This window comes from Anopheles arabiensis, chromosome 3 (assembly GCF_016920715.1).
Source record: "Anopheles arabiensis isolate DONGOLA chromosome 3, AaraD3, whole genome shotgun sequence".
NCBI classification, from domain to species: Eukaryota; Metazoa; Arthropoda; class Insecta; order Diptera; family Culicidae; genus Anopheles; species Anopheles arabiensis.
The window spans coordinates 43493243-43507249 of record NC_053518.1 but is presented as its reverse complement, the minus strand read 5'-3'; the positions used below and the strand labels follow the sequence as shown (position 1 = coordinate 43507249).

General features: G+C 49.7%; 1 protein-coding gene across 1 annotated transcript; it reads left to right on the top strand.

Moving 5' to 3' along the window:
- Positions 1-6138: 6138 nt before the first annotated feature.
- LOC120900848 (dendritic arbor reduction protein 1-like) lies at positions 6139-12604 on the top strand. Its single transcript, XM_040308357.1, has 2 exons — positions 6139-7022; positions 9811-12604. Exons 1-2 carry the CDS (start codon positions 6912-6914, stop codon positions 11365-11367), a joined length of 1668 nt encoding a protein of 555 aa, XP_040164291.1. The 5' UTR covers positions 6139-6911; the 3' UTR covers positions 11368-12604.
- The last annotated feature ends 1403 nt before the right edge of the window (positions 12605-14007 follow it).

Genomic DNA, 14007 nt, shown 5'->3' with positions numbered 1-14007 from the left:
TTTCCTTCCTTTGTATAACATAAATTGCGCGTTCGTATTGGTCAACCGGGTCCAAAAGGTCAGCCCAGTCCATCACAGGGAAAAACCCACCATTCATTACACGGAGACCCATAAATCTACGGCCAGCTTTGGCCATTTCTCGGTACACGGGCATGTACATTTGATTTTGAAAGCCGAAACAGAGAAGGAAAAGGATTCCAATTGGACGATGGTTTCATAAAATAAATTGATTGATCGCTTCAACATTACAGCTTGTTGGTTTTGGTTAGTTAGGTTGTTAGTGTATGTTTTCTTTTTTTTAAATCTCAATCTACAGGTTAATGACTAATGTTTTAGAATATTGTCTTGCTCAATATGATTCTATCAAACGTAATATTGTGATACAATAATTAGATTTACATTAGATTACAATAAAAGTAGATTAATATTTAGAGAGAAAACTAAAATGAGTGGAAGCAAATGCTAAACAGCTCATATTGTTCTGCCCATTGCATAACTTTAGGCGGCCTTCGTAGACAATTTTGATTAACTGTCGTTGTCATCTTCGTGAGTAACCTCATTGGAAAAATTTAACAAACATTAAGATGAATTACATGCTAATAATACACACACGCAGGATAACACCAGCAGGACAACGATCAGTCTGTTGAAAGTGTATTATTAACCATCCAAGAGCAAACACTTTCCCGATGCCCACGCAACCGCTTAGCTGTGTATGGCTTGTATCTCAGCAACCTTGTTTTAAACCGTACCGCCTTCACATGCTCCGTTCCTGCCCACATCCAACCTTTCCCTGCCCAATGCCTTACGACTCATTCATAATCTACGAGTGGAAACTATATCAACCAGCACGCGTCGCAGTGTTGGGTGCTGGAAACACCCACCTCATTGTCCTCGCGGTCGAGTGGCTTCGCAATCGCAAAAGGACAAACACTCACGCACTCTCCCACCCGGGACCGATTAGACTGATGAAAGTGGCCCCCCTCCCTGGTGTTCGATTCACCTTCATACTGGCAAGAACAGAACGGCACCGGATGGAAACGTTCCTTCCCGCTGTAATGGGAACGTGCGTGGGCAGTTTTCATTGTGCTACCACGGTGGCACATGTCCATGGGAAAGGAGCAGCAGTCGCAGTGGAAAAAAATAAAAAAAAACACCACTGCCTCTATTTTTCGATGCCAGGCAAAGCTTTCCCCGGGAGGAAGGACAAAACCCTGCTTTTTTGCTGCTATTTTTTCCGGCGAACACGCTTCATCCAACGAGCTCATTTTCCAAACCAACCGGCAATGACGTACATTGTTGACGGTAGGGTGGATCGTTTGGCACACTCTAGCTTACACAATAGCTGCCTTTCTTTCTCTCACTCTCTCTCTCTCTCTCTCTCTCTCTCTTTCTCTCTCTCTCTCTCTCTCTCTTTAAATCGTTCCAAATGACGGCAAAGGCGCAATGTGCGTCAATCGCGGTGTAACGCGCGTGGGCACGAATTTTCCCCAACGCGAACGCGTTTTCCCGCTCGGTTCGGTTGGCACAATGCGACCCGGCTTATGGCCTCTTGACCTTTTGTCGTGTCCTTTTTTCCGTCCTGCGACTCACAGCGAACAAAAGTTGAATGAAATGAACAGCAGCAGCAGCAGCAGCTACGGCAAGGAGAAGCAAGGGGCAGGAGCTATAGAATGCGCATGCCAGGAGAGGGAAAATCGTACTATGAATGAATGTAGCGTTTGCGTTGGTGGCACACGAAGGCAGCAATCGATTTTCCCAACGCTGGTTTAAGGTTGCGGCTAGAGTGAACTACCCTTATCAAGTTCAGCAAATCGAGATGAAAGCGAAGTAGTGAGGATGAAAATTTCGGTTTCGTTTTTTCCTCTCTATCTTATAAGATGTTTAAAAATGTAAACGTAATAAAATTTTTAATTCGTTTCTAGGTTCTTTCGAAAATTTCAAATCTTGTTCTCAACAAATGACACCAAGCCTGTAACGGGACAAATCGGGAAAGTAAGATTGGCTTATAGAGGTTTGGTCAGCTCAAGCTAAATTCAAAAGGCATTATTTCATTGATAACTTTACGATCTCTTCTTCTTTAAAAACAAATGAGGATGTAACTAAAATCTTCATGTTCCTATTTTGCGCAATATTCTTATTCGGTCTAATCCTGCCTAAGCCATTCATAAGCTTGGCTAACTGTGACTTGGAGTAGTCATAGCAGGAGAGTCAGCTCAGTCCAAAAAGGGCTTGAACCCATGACGAGCATCTTGTTAGGCACGTGCGAGTTGACGGTTACTACTCGAGACCGGCCTACTCATCCTGCATACTGTTCCATTCAATTGGTCTACTATTACTTTAATTACTTCAACAATTCAAACTTTTGAGTAACCTCGTCACTAAATGTCATGCGAGTTGCTCTTCTCTACTTTGAATATGTAAAAATTACTCATTCGAGGTGGTTCCAACAACAAAAACTGAATTTAGAAAATCCTGCCTTATCCGTTAAATCAAAGCTTGCACTCTGGAATTCAAAATCCCCCAGCGATAAATACCATGTGGAACCGGAAGCTGGAAATATCTCCCCATCTGTGCCGGTATCTCCAGAACGTCCCAACAGCAGAATATTTGGTCTGTGCTTTTCAGCCCCTATCTAGATGGGCAATTCTCACCTCTCATTGCGTCAGATCATCAGCCGGGCGCCGGTGACCCATGTCGCATAGCATTACAACTGCACGAGTTGTATTACATTTATCGGAACCCCCCCGAAAAAAAAGCCACCCGTCATCCACCACGATGACGCTGAAGATGATGCTGGAGCCGCCCGTGTAGGTGACAGGCGTGACTCACCAAGGCGCTGTTTTGCCGTTTTCCGTACATTAGCGGTAGCGAATTTCACCATCCCTCGTGGAACATGCTCGCTCGTGTTTGCTAATCTCTGCCGCCGGCACACTCGACGGTTCGCGAACGCAAACAGACTTATAGCGAGAGATAGAGGGGACACGCACACCGGACGGTCATACCGTGAGCGAACCTGTTTGAACGAGATACGACGACGGTTTTTGCGGAACAACACAACAAGCGGCGGCAAATCGAACCGAACACACACACAAACCGTCAAACACACCTCCCCGGGGGGGTAACCAAGAAGATGATGAAAAAAGTGATAGAAAAAAGTGTACTGCACGCTGTTTGGGTGTGCAAGGGGGGGGGGGGCAAAAAAAGCGATAGAAGAAAAAACTAACATACACACACAGAGTCCGCTCACATTCCTATACACTCATCCATTCCAATAAGCAGCAGGCGAAACCGGACGTAACCTAACTATAGCCTGGCGTCCCATTCATGACAGCTAGCCATTCGATCTCCCCTCCCCCCTCCTCCCAGCGTTTGGTACCCTTTTGCACACACCCTTACCCACAGCCTGCTGCTGCACACCGTTATATGAGGTGAGAAAGCGGTGCCAGCCTCAAAAAACAGACAAACAAAAATGTGAGCATGAGTGCGACAGAGCGAGAGAGAAGGAAAGCGCTCTCGCGCAAGTGCGACGAACCGAATAGCAACGCAATCGACGATAGAAGCCGCCGGTGACGTCACTCACCCGCCCGTGTTCGCACAGTTCCACCGCGCGGTTCACCTTGAACTGCCTTGGCGCGATGCCGGGCGACGACGACGACGCAACGCTGCCCGAGCGTGCCCCGCTTTGGTCATCCGCTGTTCACGTGAACACTTGCTGATGCGCGCGCGTTGTAGGGGAGAGCGGGCACTGGAGAATGTACGGGAGGGGCGGGGGGATGACGGGAGCAGCAAGGTGGTTCCGATTTGCTAGCGTTTGGCCGCACCGCGCTCTGCTCTCCAAACCCGCCCCGAAGCAAACCAACTCAAGCGAACGTTGGAGAACGACGCGTCGACCGACCGAACCGAGCCCCCTTGTTCCCATTGGTTGGATGGCTGCTGTCATTCGACGTTGCCGCGCGCTTTACTCAGAGAAACTACCCGCCCGGCAGGGGCTGCTACACTGTGTCAGTGTGTGTGTGTGTGTGTGTGTGGGGTAGTTGTGTTTACGAATGGCAGCCACTGTTCACGTGAACAGCGAGTGATGCCGGTCGTTCGATGCGTGATCAGTACGCCGCACACTGCACGTACCTCCCGCCCGCTCGCTCTACACTCTCTCTCTCTTACATTTTCTCTCTCTCTCTCTTGCTCTGTACTTTTGCAAGCTGCATTAACGTTGGTGCGGGAAGGGTACGTAAGCTTGGAAGGAACTTCAGTGGAATGCCGTCTCGAAAGGTGTCGACCGGGGGATGACGAAGCGAATGAACGACCGTCACACAGTAAACCGTGGGGTGTGTTTCCTCGAATTCGCTTCCCACCACAGCGCACACACAGACGCACACGTGGGCGCACCAGACGCGCGCGCGCGCACACACACGTACACTACAGCCGGTACGGAAACGGAGACAGAACAACGCTTGGGCCGCGCGCACAACCACCACCTCGTTGCGAAGGTTCACGCGTTTGGATGAGCGTGCGCGCAGTCTCTCTCTCTCTCTCTCTCTCTCTCTCTCTCTCTCTCTCTCTCTCTATCGTTCTCTTTCCGTGGCCGTCTGGGAAGAATCAAAGAAGAAACGAAACAAAAAAAAAGCAAAAAAGCAGAACGCGCCGTCCGTAGGTTGCTTGGATTAGCTTACTTTCAGGCACAGCATGTCTGTACAATCGCCGCATGGAAGCACACACATAGGCACACACCACACCAGAAAGACACCCTTTGGAATGTTTGGAATTGTTGCTCTCAGCGCCACAACCTGGCGCCCGTTTCGGAAGGATGGACTTTTGAAGCGAACCCAACCGCGGTGAGGTGCCTTTTGTTCTGATTTCCTTCTGCCTGTCTTGCTTCTCCCGAAGGTACATCCACCCCGAACTCCCCGAAAACTGCAAACGCGTGGTCGTGGTGACGTTTGGGGGAGTAAAGTGTTTGACGTCACATTGGATATGGCTGCTTGGATGGATGTTGTTTTTTTTTTATTATCAGTATCTATGCCGGCAAAAACTGACGTCCACAACGGGTTTATTGGACTGCGCAAACACACAAAAAAACCTTTCTTTTGTGAGCTTCAAAAGGAATTAGGGGTGAAAAAGTCGCGAAAGTAGATTAATGTATTTAGACGCGTTAGCGCAATCTAGCCTGATTCGTGTCATGTGACAACAGTGCGTAGTCCGTATATGTCTACGACAAACACGTCATTGCAAGAAAAAAAAGCCTTTTATTTTTTATCTTCACTAGACCAAAGTCCAATCTTCAATCTTAGAAATTCCCTTGCCTTGGGCCAGTGAGCGAGACTCCCCCTAAACGGGGATGACGACATCTGGCGCGCGCAAACACACACACAGGGCTGCCCCTGGTTTAAGCCGGTGGGCTTTAGTCTTCCCCCACCCCGAAACCGGGCGACTGTGAGGCCTAAAAATAATCTTGCAGAACCTCCCGCCGTGTTTCTGTGTGCGCCGGAACCTTTTCTCGGAATTCCCGTGCAGAGGGGGTTGCGCATACCCTTTTTCAGTTCGTTGTGTACTTGCTACAACCTTGCGCGTTCGTCGCGTGCAAGGGTTTGGTTACATTTGAACCCGTTGCCTCCCCCTCTAAAGCCATCAGAGCGAAAATGCACACGCGCGCGCCTACTTTATTTGCAATTCGACTCATCCCTGTGGGCAGATGAGCTCACAGCTTCCTTGCAACCCACCCTTCATTCTTGCCTCCCCCCATTTCTTCACGCACCACACCCCTACGTCGAACAAAACAACGCACAGCCTACACGAATCGCATTCCCGCACACACAGATTCTCCCAAACACACACACACACACACTCACACGTACGCGCGCTCGCCCTGATAGCAAAAGTTCGTCGATTCTCCATGGGGGAGAAGGCAAAGCGTGCGCGTGCGCACACACGTTCGCCTGCAGCACGTTCGTTCCGTGTAACTCACCCCGTACCCCACTCCACGGTTTTCGTCATCACCAACCGAGCCCTCTTTTCTAACCTCCCCTACTCACACACACAGTCACAGTTGTGTGAGGAGGAGGAGGAGAGGGGAGAAACGGGGAGAAGGGCGTTCGAGGTACGACGGTGAGTCCCCGTAGACTCCGGGAATCGCAACAGCATCGTTCGCCGTCAATCGACACGACGAGCAGCAGCAGCAGCAGCAGCGTGCCATTCAAGAGTACAGCGAGCCACAAACAAACCGCTTACAAAGTGTTGTGCCGCCGAAGCGAACGGACGTGTATCTCTGTGCGAACGGGTCTCATTCTCCTGTGTGTGCCTCTTTGTAAACCGAGAAGCAGCAGCAATCACATACTGCCAAGTGAACTCCAAACACACACCCAACAGTGTCGCGAGACTTAGAAGGAGTTTGCAGAAAGGATTCACCTGAACCTTTAACAAGAAGTGCGGAATAAAATAACCGTTTTGTGTGTTTGTGTGCACATTGAAGGCGGAGTGAGTGAGTGATTGAGCATTTGTAACTGCAACTTGGTGCCATTTGTGCAGAGCGGAAGTTTGAAAGTTGGTGTAAAGAAAAGCCACGTGAAAAGCAACGTCTGGGCAAATACCCCCCACCAGACAGTGTCAGTGAGTGTGAGACAAACGGAAAGCAAAAGACGTGAAAAATCAAATCAACCAGCCAGCCAGACAACAAAGGGTTGTTTGTGTTTTTGGGAAGGTGGAGAAAAATCAGAAACAGTGTGAAAAGCAGGCAGCAGTCGTGTGAGTCGTGTGTTTATCACATGCAAAGTGCGGTGAAGTGAACTTGCCCGTTTGGAAAACGGAAAGTGAAGTCTTGACAGTTATTTTTAGGGCCAATATCTAATAGGCCCGGAAAAGTGAGCAAGTTTTTGAGTTTGAAAAAAGGGTCAAATCCAAAAAAAAACAGTGCAATGGAAAACACAGCGGCAGTGTTACTATCGCCACCGGCAACGCCACCATTGCAGGATACCAGCCAGCAGCAGGACCAGCAACAGCAACAGCAGCAGGATGATCTTGTGAAGGTAAGGATTTTTCATGAATGGACACGTTTCCATCATAGTAGTCGAGGACAACAGAAGGGTGTCAGTGGAGGGCAGTTCCTTTGTGTTGGGGCAGTGCAAAACAAAACCAGTTCATAGTGCGATGGAAAAGTTTTCGAGTTAGTGACTAAAATTCTCCTCTCCACCTCCCCCCAACATCTTGCTAAAAATGCGAACAGATGATGGTCCAACGCGCGCGCCCTTCCAGAAAGATCAGCCAGACGTGAGGAGCAAAAACCTGTCTGGGGTTCGTTGTCACCCCCAGCGAAAGAACAAAGTGACCGTGGCTCTGGGCTGGGGTTGTTAGGTAAAGTGGTGAAATGTGTGTGTGTCTCTTACCCCTTCGCACGAGAAAGAATTGTGTGTAGGTATGTGTTGTGAGCCAACGGATTTTGTGGGAACAATTTAAGAAGTTTGGAATTTCACAACTCGTCATTCCATCCCTTCCACTGCCTAGAAACGTGATTCATTGGCGGTAGTACGCAAAAAATGGGGTGGGAATCTGGACGCCTGATAAAGATTGGCTCTCAGCTCAGGCGGGTCCCCCGAAAAAAAAATTGAGGTGCACGTGTCAGACACTTTTTTCCTCAACCGTTTGCTGCTCTATTTGCCCCATCAAAGAGCGTTGGGATGGGATTGGGATACATCGGTGGGGTTCGCAAAGAGTGCATTGGAACACGCGTTCTCAAGCACCGATGGGGAGGGGGCAGGCAGATGGGCAGCAGTCCAAGGTCCCGCTCGACTTTGCCCCACATATTCGGTCGAGAAGGCGCTGGGCTAAACGCTCCGACAATTCTGGTGAAATCTGCTTTTTACTATTTTTAAAGCACGGCAAACCCCCTTTCTTCGTCTTCCCTTTTTCGCTCCCTTTCCTCGCTTGTTGGTGGTCCGCCTGATGCCAGATGGTTCCCCTGGTGTGTGTGTGTGATGCCTATCACGCGCCACCATCGTGATCATTTAATTCTTGTGAAATTTCGGCCGAAAACAAATCTTATTACACCCTCCAAGGGGTGGTGCCATTTTTTTTTTGTTTTTTTCGAGCGAAAGATAAATTGATGTGCTTCCTGGGGTAGTGGCAGCAGCAGTAGAATTAGCGACCATCAACCCCCCTTCCCCATGACAAGCAAAGCAGATGTTATGACACATGTGGGGCGTGTGTTAATCGGGGTGTGGGCGCTTTTTTGCAGTGCCGCTCGTCGGTGTCAAGTGCATTCGAGATGCACTAGAGTTTGGGGCGTGTGATTGTGCTGCTAAAAATAGAACACATGCTCTGTGCAAATACACACACAAACACACACAGTTCATTCCCTTGTTCTCAGCTGCCCCAACCGAAGAGAGGGGTGTGTGCGCAGTGTACTTTGATCGGTGGCAAAAAAGGTGTGTACAATTTTATAAAACCGCACCGCTGCTGTTCTTCTCGAAACTCCGGATGTGCTTTTTAAAAAATGTTTTTTTTTCTATTTTGCCCCCTTTTTTAATTTCAACACAATTACCTCAATTTATATAATGTTGAGCAAAGTGTTGTTTTTCAAAGAGAAATACCGTTTTGTAAATGCCGCCACCCTCCTCTGTACGCAGGAATGGGAGAAAAGATTGCCTCCCTGCATGTGTGTTTGTGTATGTGTGTGTGTACGCGCGCGCGTACGTCAGCAAATTCCAAGCCTCCCGCATCGCGAGCGTGACGCGCCCAAACCGCGCGCACACCAAGCCTGCAAAAGCGCCAAGCCCCAATGGCCCTCGTGCACGCTGCGAGGCCGTCCCGCTCCCGCGCCCAGCCAATTTTGAACACAAACAGCGTGCCGTCGCGCTCGCACACGGCGATCACGCTCGGATCACGCAGCGACCCGGCCACAATCAGCTGGTGTTCACGTGAACACTCGCCCGCCAAGCGAACTTTGGACCCGCGGGCTGCGTGCTACGGTGCGCGTACGATCTCTCTCGCTCTCTCGCTCGCTCTCACTCACTCTCTTTCTCGCTTGTTTGCGCTACCGAGAGATGCGGGCGCGCACAAACGCTGGTGTAACGCGCGCGCCTTTTACACTCGATGACGTCTGTGGTTGGCGGCGAGACAAAAAGAGAGAGATAGAAAAAACACACACACACAATCAGACGCAGCGGTGTAAGGTGTGCCCTCGTTCGCACCCTTCCGAAGCGGAGCGGCTGTTGTTGGGTCCGGTGAACCGGATTTTTTCGCTTTTGGCGCGCTCACGCTACATTCGCTGATGATGATGATGATGATACAGCACCTCCTCCACCACTACAGCACCAGGTGCTCCACACCCCTGCAGCGAATTGACGATGAATAATACCGAACGGTGAACGGTGTGCGTGTGTGTGTGCCAATGGCAAGATTGCGTGTTTTATGGCAGCTCCTCCAGCAAAGGACGGTCAGGAGCAAGGAGGTTGGGGGATGGTATGTGACGCACGGGGCTTTGGTGGGAAAATATTTGACATTCACGCGGCCGCACGAGCCTCTCTCGGATTCCCCATCCCCTCCCCTTTCTCAACGCTCAACTCAATGTCTCGTGCGCTGATCGGTCTGATAAGCAGAGGGAGGAAGCAGGCGGCCCTGTTTCTTATCACTGGAGCTGAAGGCAAAACTGGTTCACATCACACACCCTAATGCTCCACCCCACGATAAGAGAAGCTTCCCAGTAATCTTGCAAATAGTACTCAGTGTCCCGTAATAGTTGCAAATGACTCGAAAAGTATTTCCAAAACTGGGCCATTTTCTAATCAAACTTGTTTATGTTCTCTTTCTCTCCAATAGACAACAAATGCCATTCGTCAGGCCCTGAAGCGGAAGCTTGCAGAAAGCACGGCAGAAAAGGCAGCCCCAACAGCGGCCGGAGGTTCGTCGCCACCGTCGTCCAGCGGCAGCTTCGTCACACCGAACCATTCGGACGCGTCCGAGGATGAGTCCGATCTGCCGCCCCGCAAACGGCAGTACGTGCGCAATCCGGATCAGCTGGAATCACACGCCGCCCTGCAAAAGCAGCTGCACCAGCTACATCACAAGCAGGAACAGCGACAGCAGCAGCAGCAACAGCAGCTTCTCAACGGTTCCGGTGCCCCAACGCCACCGCCGTCGGAGTTTTCCGGCTCGGAGGACGAAACTACCAAGTCCGGCTCGGACGAGGAGCGCTGCTACTTCCAGGGTGGTGCGCCCCCGCGCGAAAGCGTCATCATGCGCATCAACAAGGACGGTTCGTGCACGAAGACGCCCGCATCCGGGGAGGAGTCGGCCTGTGCCGGAGCGCTCAACATATTCCGCAGCTACAAGTTCAAGATGGGGCCGCGAATGTCGCCTCCGCCACCGACCACAGTATCTCCGCCGCCGGCATCCAGCATCTCCTCCTCTTCGTCCTTCTCACCCGCGGACACCAGTGCCAGTGAAAGCCGAATGGTGCAAGATCTGTCCACCAGCAGCAGCTGCAAGTCGCCGGCTCCAGTATTCCCGCCCAGCAGTTCCAACAGCGCCGGCAAGCGCAAGAAGAAGGAACCCACCAGCGCCGCATTCAGTCAACCGATCCTGCCGAAGGCGGTGCTGCCCTCAACCCCCATCCACCCCACCACCACCCTTCCTGTGATAGCGCCCAAGCTTACCGCCAGTACCGCGCCCGCACCCGCCCAATTCATCCTGGCCACCCAGAACGGGTACATCATCGTGCCGCAGCAAATGTCGCACAACCTGCTCGCTGTCTCTACGGCTACCGTCCCCATCCCGCCCAAATCCACACCAGCGGTCGGAAAGGAGGACAGCAAAGCCGCCGAGCAGCAGCAGCAGCAGCAGCAACAGCGTGCAGCTGGCCCGACCGCGGCCAAACCGGAACGCCGCCGCATCTACGAGTGCGACCATCCGAACTGTGGCAAGAACTACTTCAAGTCGAGCCACCTGAAGGCGCACCAGCGCATCCACACCGGCGAGCGTCCGTTCAACTGCAAGTGGCCCGACTGTGGCCGCCGGTTCAGTCGCTCGGACGAGCTGTCGCGCCACAAGCGCACGCACACCGGCGAGAAGAAGTTCGTCTGTCACGTGTGCGAGCGACGGTTCATGCGTAGCGACCATCTGTCGAAGCACGTCAAACGGCACAACAAGGACACGAGCGGCAAGGTGACGTCATCCGCTGGCCAGTCCGGTGGACGTCGGGCGGCTGCGAATGCACCGACGACGACGACGACGACCGCCATCCTTCCGGCGGAGGGTGCGGCTGCGCGAACGGGTGGTGCCGCCCTGTACCACCATCATCATCCACAGCTGGCAGCCGTGTTTCAACCAGCGGCTCACCCGTTTGCCACCACCGTACAGCAAGCCTCGGTGTACTAAAGAGCGCGGTGACGGCGGTTGAGGAACGCACCTCGGCTCAGCTTACTTGTGTCATATGGACAGTCGCACGGTGGGGCTGCCAACCATTCCAGCTATCTGAGGGGAAGAGAGGAAGGGTCAAAGAATGAGAGAGAGTGAGAGAGATTGAGCTCAGAGAAAGAGTGAGAGAGAGAGGACAACGTGCGTTGGCGCCCTCAGCGGGACGGGATCCGTTTTATGAATTTTCCTCCTTCTCCAGTTAGGTTTAAACAATTCTTGCGCGTGTGGGCGTCCCCCGGGAAGCGCCCTTTGCGCCCCACTATCTGTGATCGTTTTGTCTTACTAAACTACCGGACTACAAACTCTACGAACTGCAAACAAGCAAACATAAAAAAAACACGCAAGGCAAGGCTAAGCCTAATCCCTTCTCACCCTTCTTAGCATACCCCGCTTAGCGTTGTAACTCTCTCTTATCCTTGTCAAACAATCACTACTATATCTAGATATACTCTAGCAGTAAGGGAAGGGAGCTAGCAAGCCAGGGCTAAGGGAGAACAGTACTAGGAGAAACAGAAAAGAAGACTCACCGCTTGGTTCTACTGTCTGTTGTAAGATACGTTTAGTGTTTTGTTTTTGTTTTTTTTCTATTATTTTGTTTAATATTTGTTCCATGTGTTTTGTGATGATTAGCACCTACCTGTTAGCACGCACGTGATGCATGTTGTATCTCCCATGTTTGGAACTACGAGGAAAAATCGCGAAAGCGTAGCGCATTACAACTTAGTGTAGCGGGGAGCTGGGTAGAGCGCGAGTAGGACTTATTTCTTTCGTTTTGTTCCATAATAATGTGTTTCGTTAATTTATTTTAGCCCTTAATAATCGTTTCTAGCAGTGTAAACACCGAACAGAAATGCCACAGTAAGACAGGAAATGCATTGTTAACAAACAGAGAGAGATAGTGACAGACAGAAGTGCGATGCAAAGCGAGAGACGAAGAGTGAGAAAGAGAATGACGATCAATTGAAGAAAAAAAAGAGGAGAAAGCTGAAAATGTGTTAAATAATTAGTAGTACCATATTACTATTATCTTGTATCTATACACACACACTCTCACATACTGAATAATGCCAAAACAAGATGGTTAATGTTGGATATGCAAAAGAAAAATGAAACAAATCAAATGCAATTGCAAACATCTACATACAAAAGAAACAAACAAATCAGTAATATACATTCTTCTGAATTGCTCTAAAATGAACCTTTACCTGTGTGTTGGTGCGTTTTATTTTTGCTCTGTGAAAAAAAAAACTTTGAAAGAAACGTATTGGTTCCAAATCGATGCGCTGCGTCGTTTGTCCACTTTTGTCCACTGTTGTCCACGTTTCGAGTTGCTCGCAAACTTTGCCCATGTTATTTTATTTTTTCAAAGACTCAATGTCACACAGAAAACACCACTCCCTCGCGCGTCGATAGATGAAACACACGCAGCTACACGCAGCGCAAGGGCATGCGCAAACATAAATACCGGCACCGGGAGAGAAGCTACGGGCGCGCTCGCACACGTTCACGTGCACGTTGTTGCGCAGGCACGGCCAACAGTGGAAAATTCCCCACCGGTTGGACGGTTGATAAATTGTTGGCCAAAGGTTACATGCGCTGTCGGTGTGTACTAATACACACAGTTTCATGTAAAATGTTTAGTATTTATGAAAGGAAGCTACCCTACCCAAGGCCCAGCTTAGCTTCAACGTCTCGGTGCGCATTTCTTCGGCCCAATCGTTCAGCGGGGGAAGGAAGTGCAGGGAGACGGGCACACCCCCGTGACATCGAGTCACCGACAAAACCAGCTGCGATGGGATTTTCCCAATTGCCCGCTAATGGACAATTGGAGAAACTGGTTTCACTAGCATGCCAGGGCGCTGGGTTGCGCTACCATGAGGCTACAGATGCGTTATGCGTACGCACCTGGGAATGGCCCACATTTTTGCGATCGAAAATCCCCGGCCGAGTCGGTACCGGGCCGAAGATTACCACTCTAGCCGGTGGGTGGAAAGTCAGTGACGCAGCCGGGTGGCTTGCTTCCAGGAAAATGTGGTTTATTTTTTGCGGTCGTGTTTGTGGATGCAAAACAGATCAGCGGACAAAATTCCGTGAAACATTTGCTGTTTGGATAGTTTGTTTTGCCAATGAATTCATTAAAAATACATTTTGAAAACAGAGTTTCAACAGTGATTTCCTCAAAAATATTACAATAAGATAGTAGAAAAGATAGTTAGAACAAGATAGTAGATTAAATCAACGAGTCGATTTAATAGATGATAACACGCAGCTTAACCATTCTAGAAGATGTGATATTGATTTATTAAAACTAGTAATTCAAACAATCAAACTTGTAGAGGAACACGGGGCCAAATATGATCCCTTTATGTATTCATTTAGACTCAGGCAATCTTGAAGACTCATAATGTATACTTTAGAGTGTTATATTAACACCATGTATGTTTCATAACTTGTTATCCAACAAGAATCAAGTAGAATACGAATTTATATTTATACGAATGATTTTATGAAATAATGTTATTATTTTCACCATTTCGAGAATAAGATTGAAGTAATATTGCATGAATACGTGGTACAATTTTGTCTACCCATGGTACAGTC

What these genes read in the sequence shown, in the direction of transcription:
- LOC120900848 (XM_040308357.1), top strand. Translation starts at nt 6,912, where the DNA reads ATGGAAAACACAGCGGCAGTGTTACTATCGCCACCGGCAACGCCACCA. An exon ending in AGCAGGATGATCTTGTGAAG is followed by an intron (nt 7,023 to 9,810) that starts GTAAGGATTTTT and finishes TCTCTCCAATAG; the next exon opens with ACAACAAATGCCATTCGTCA.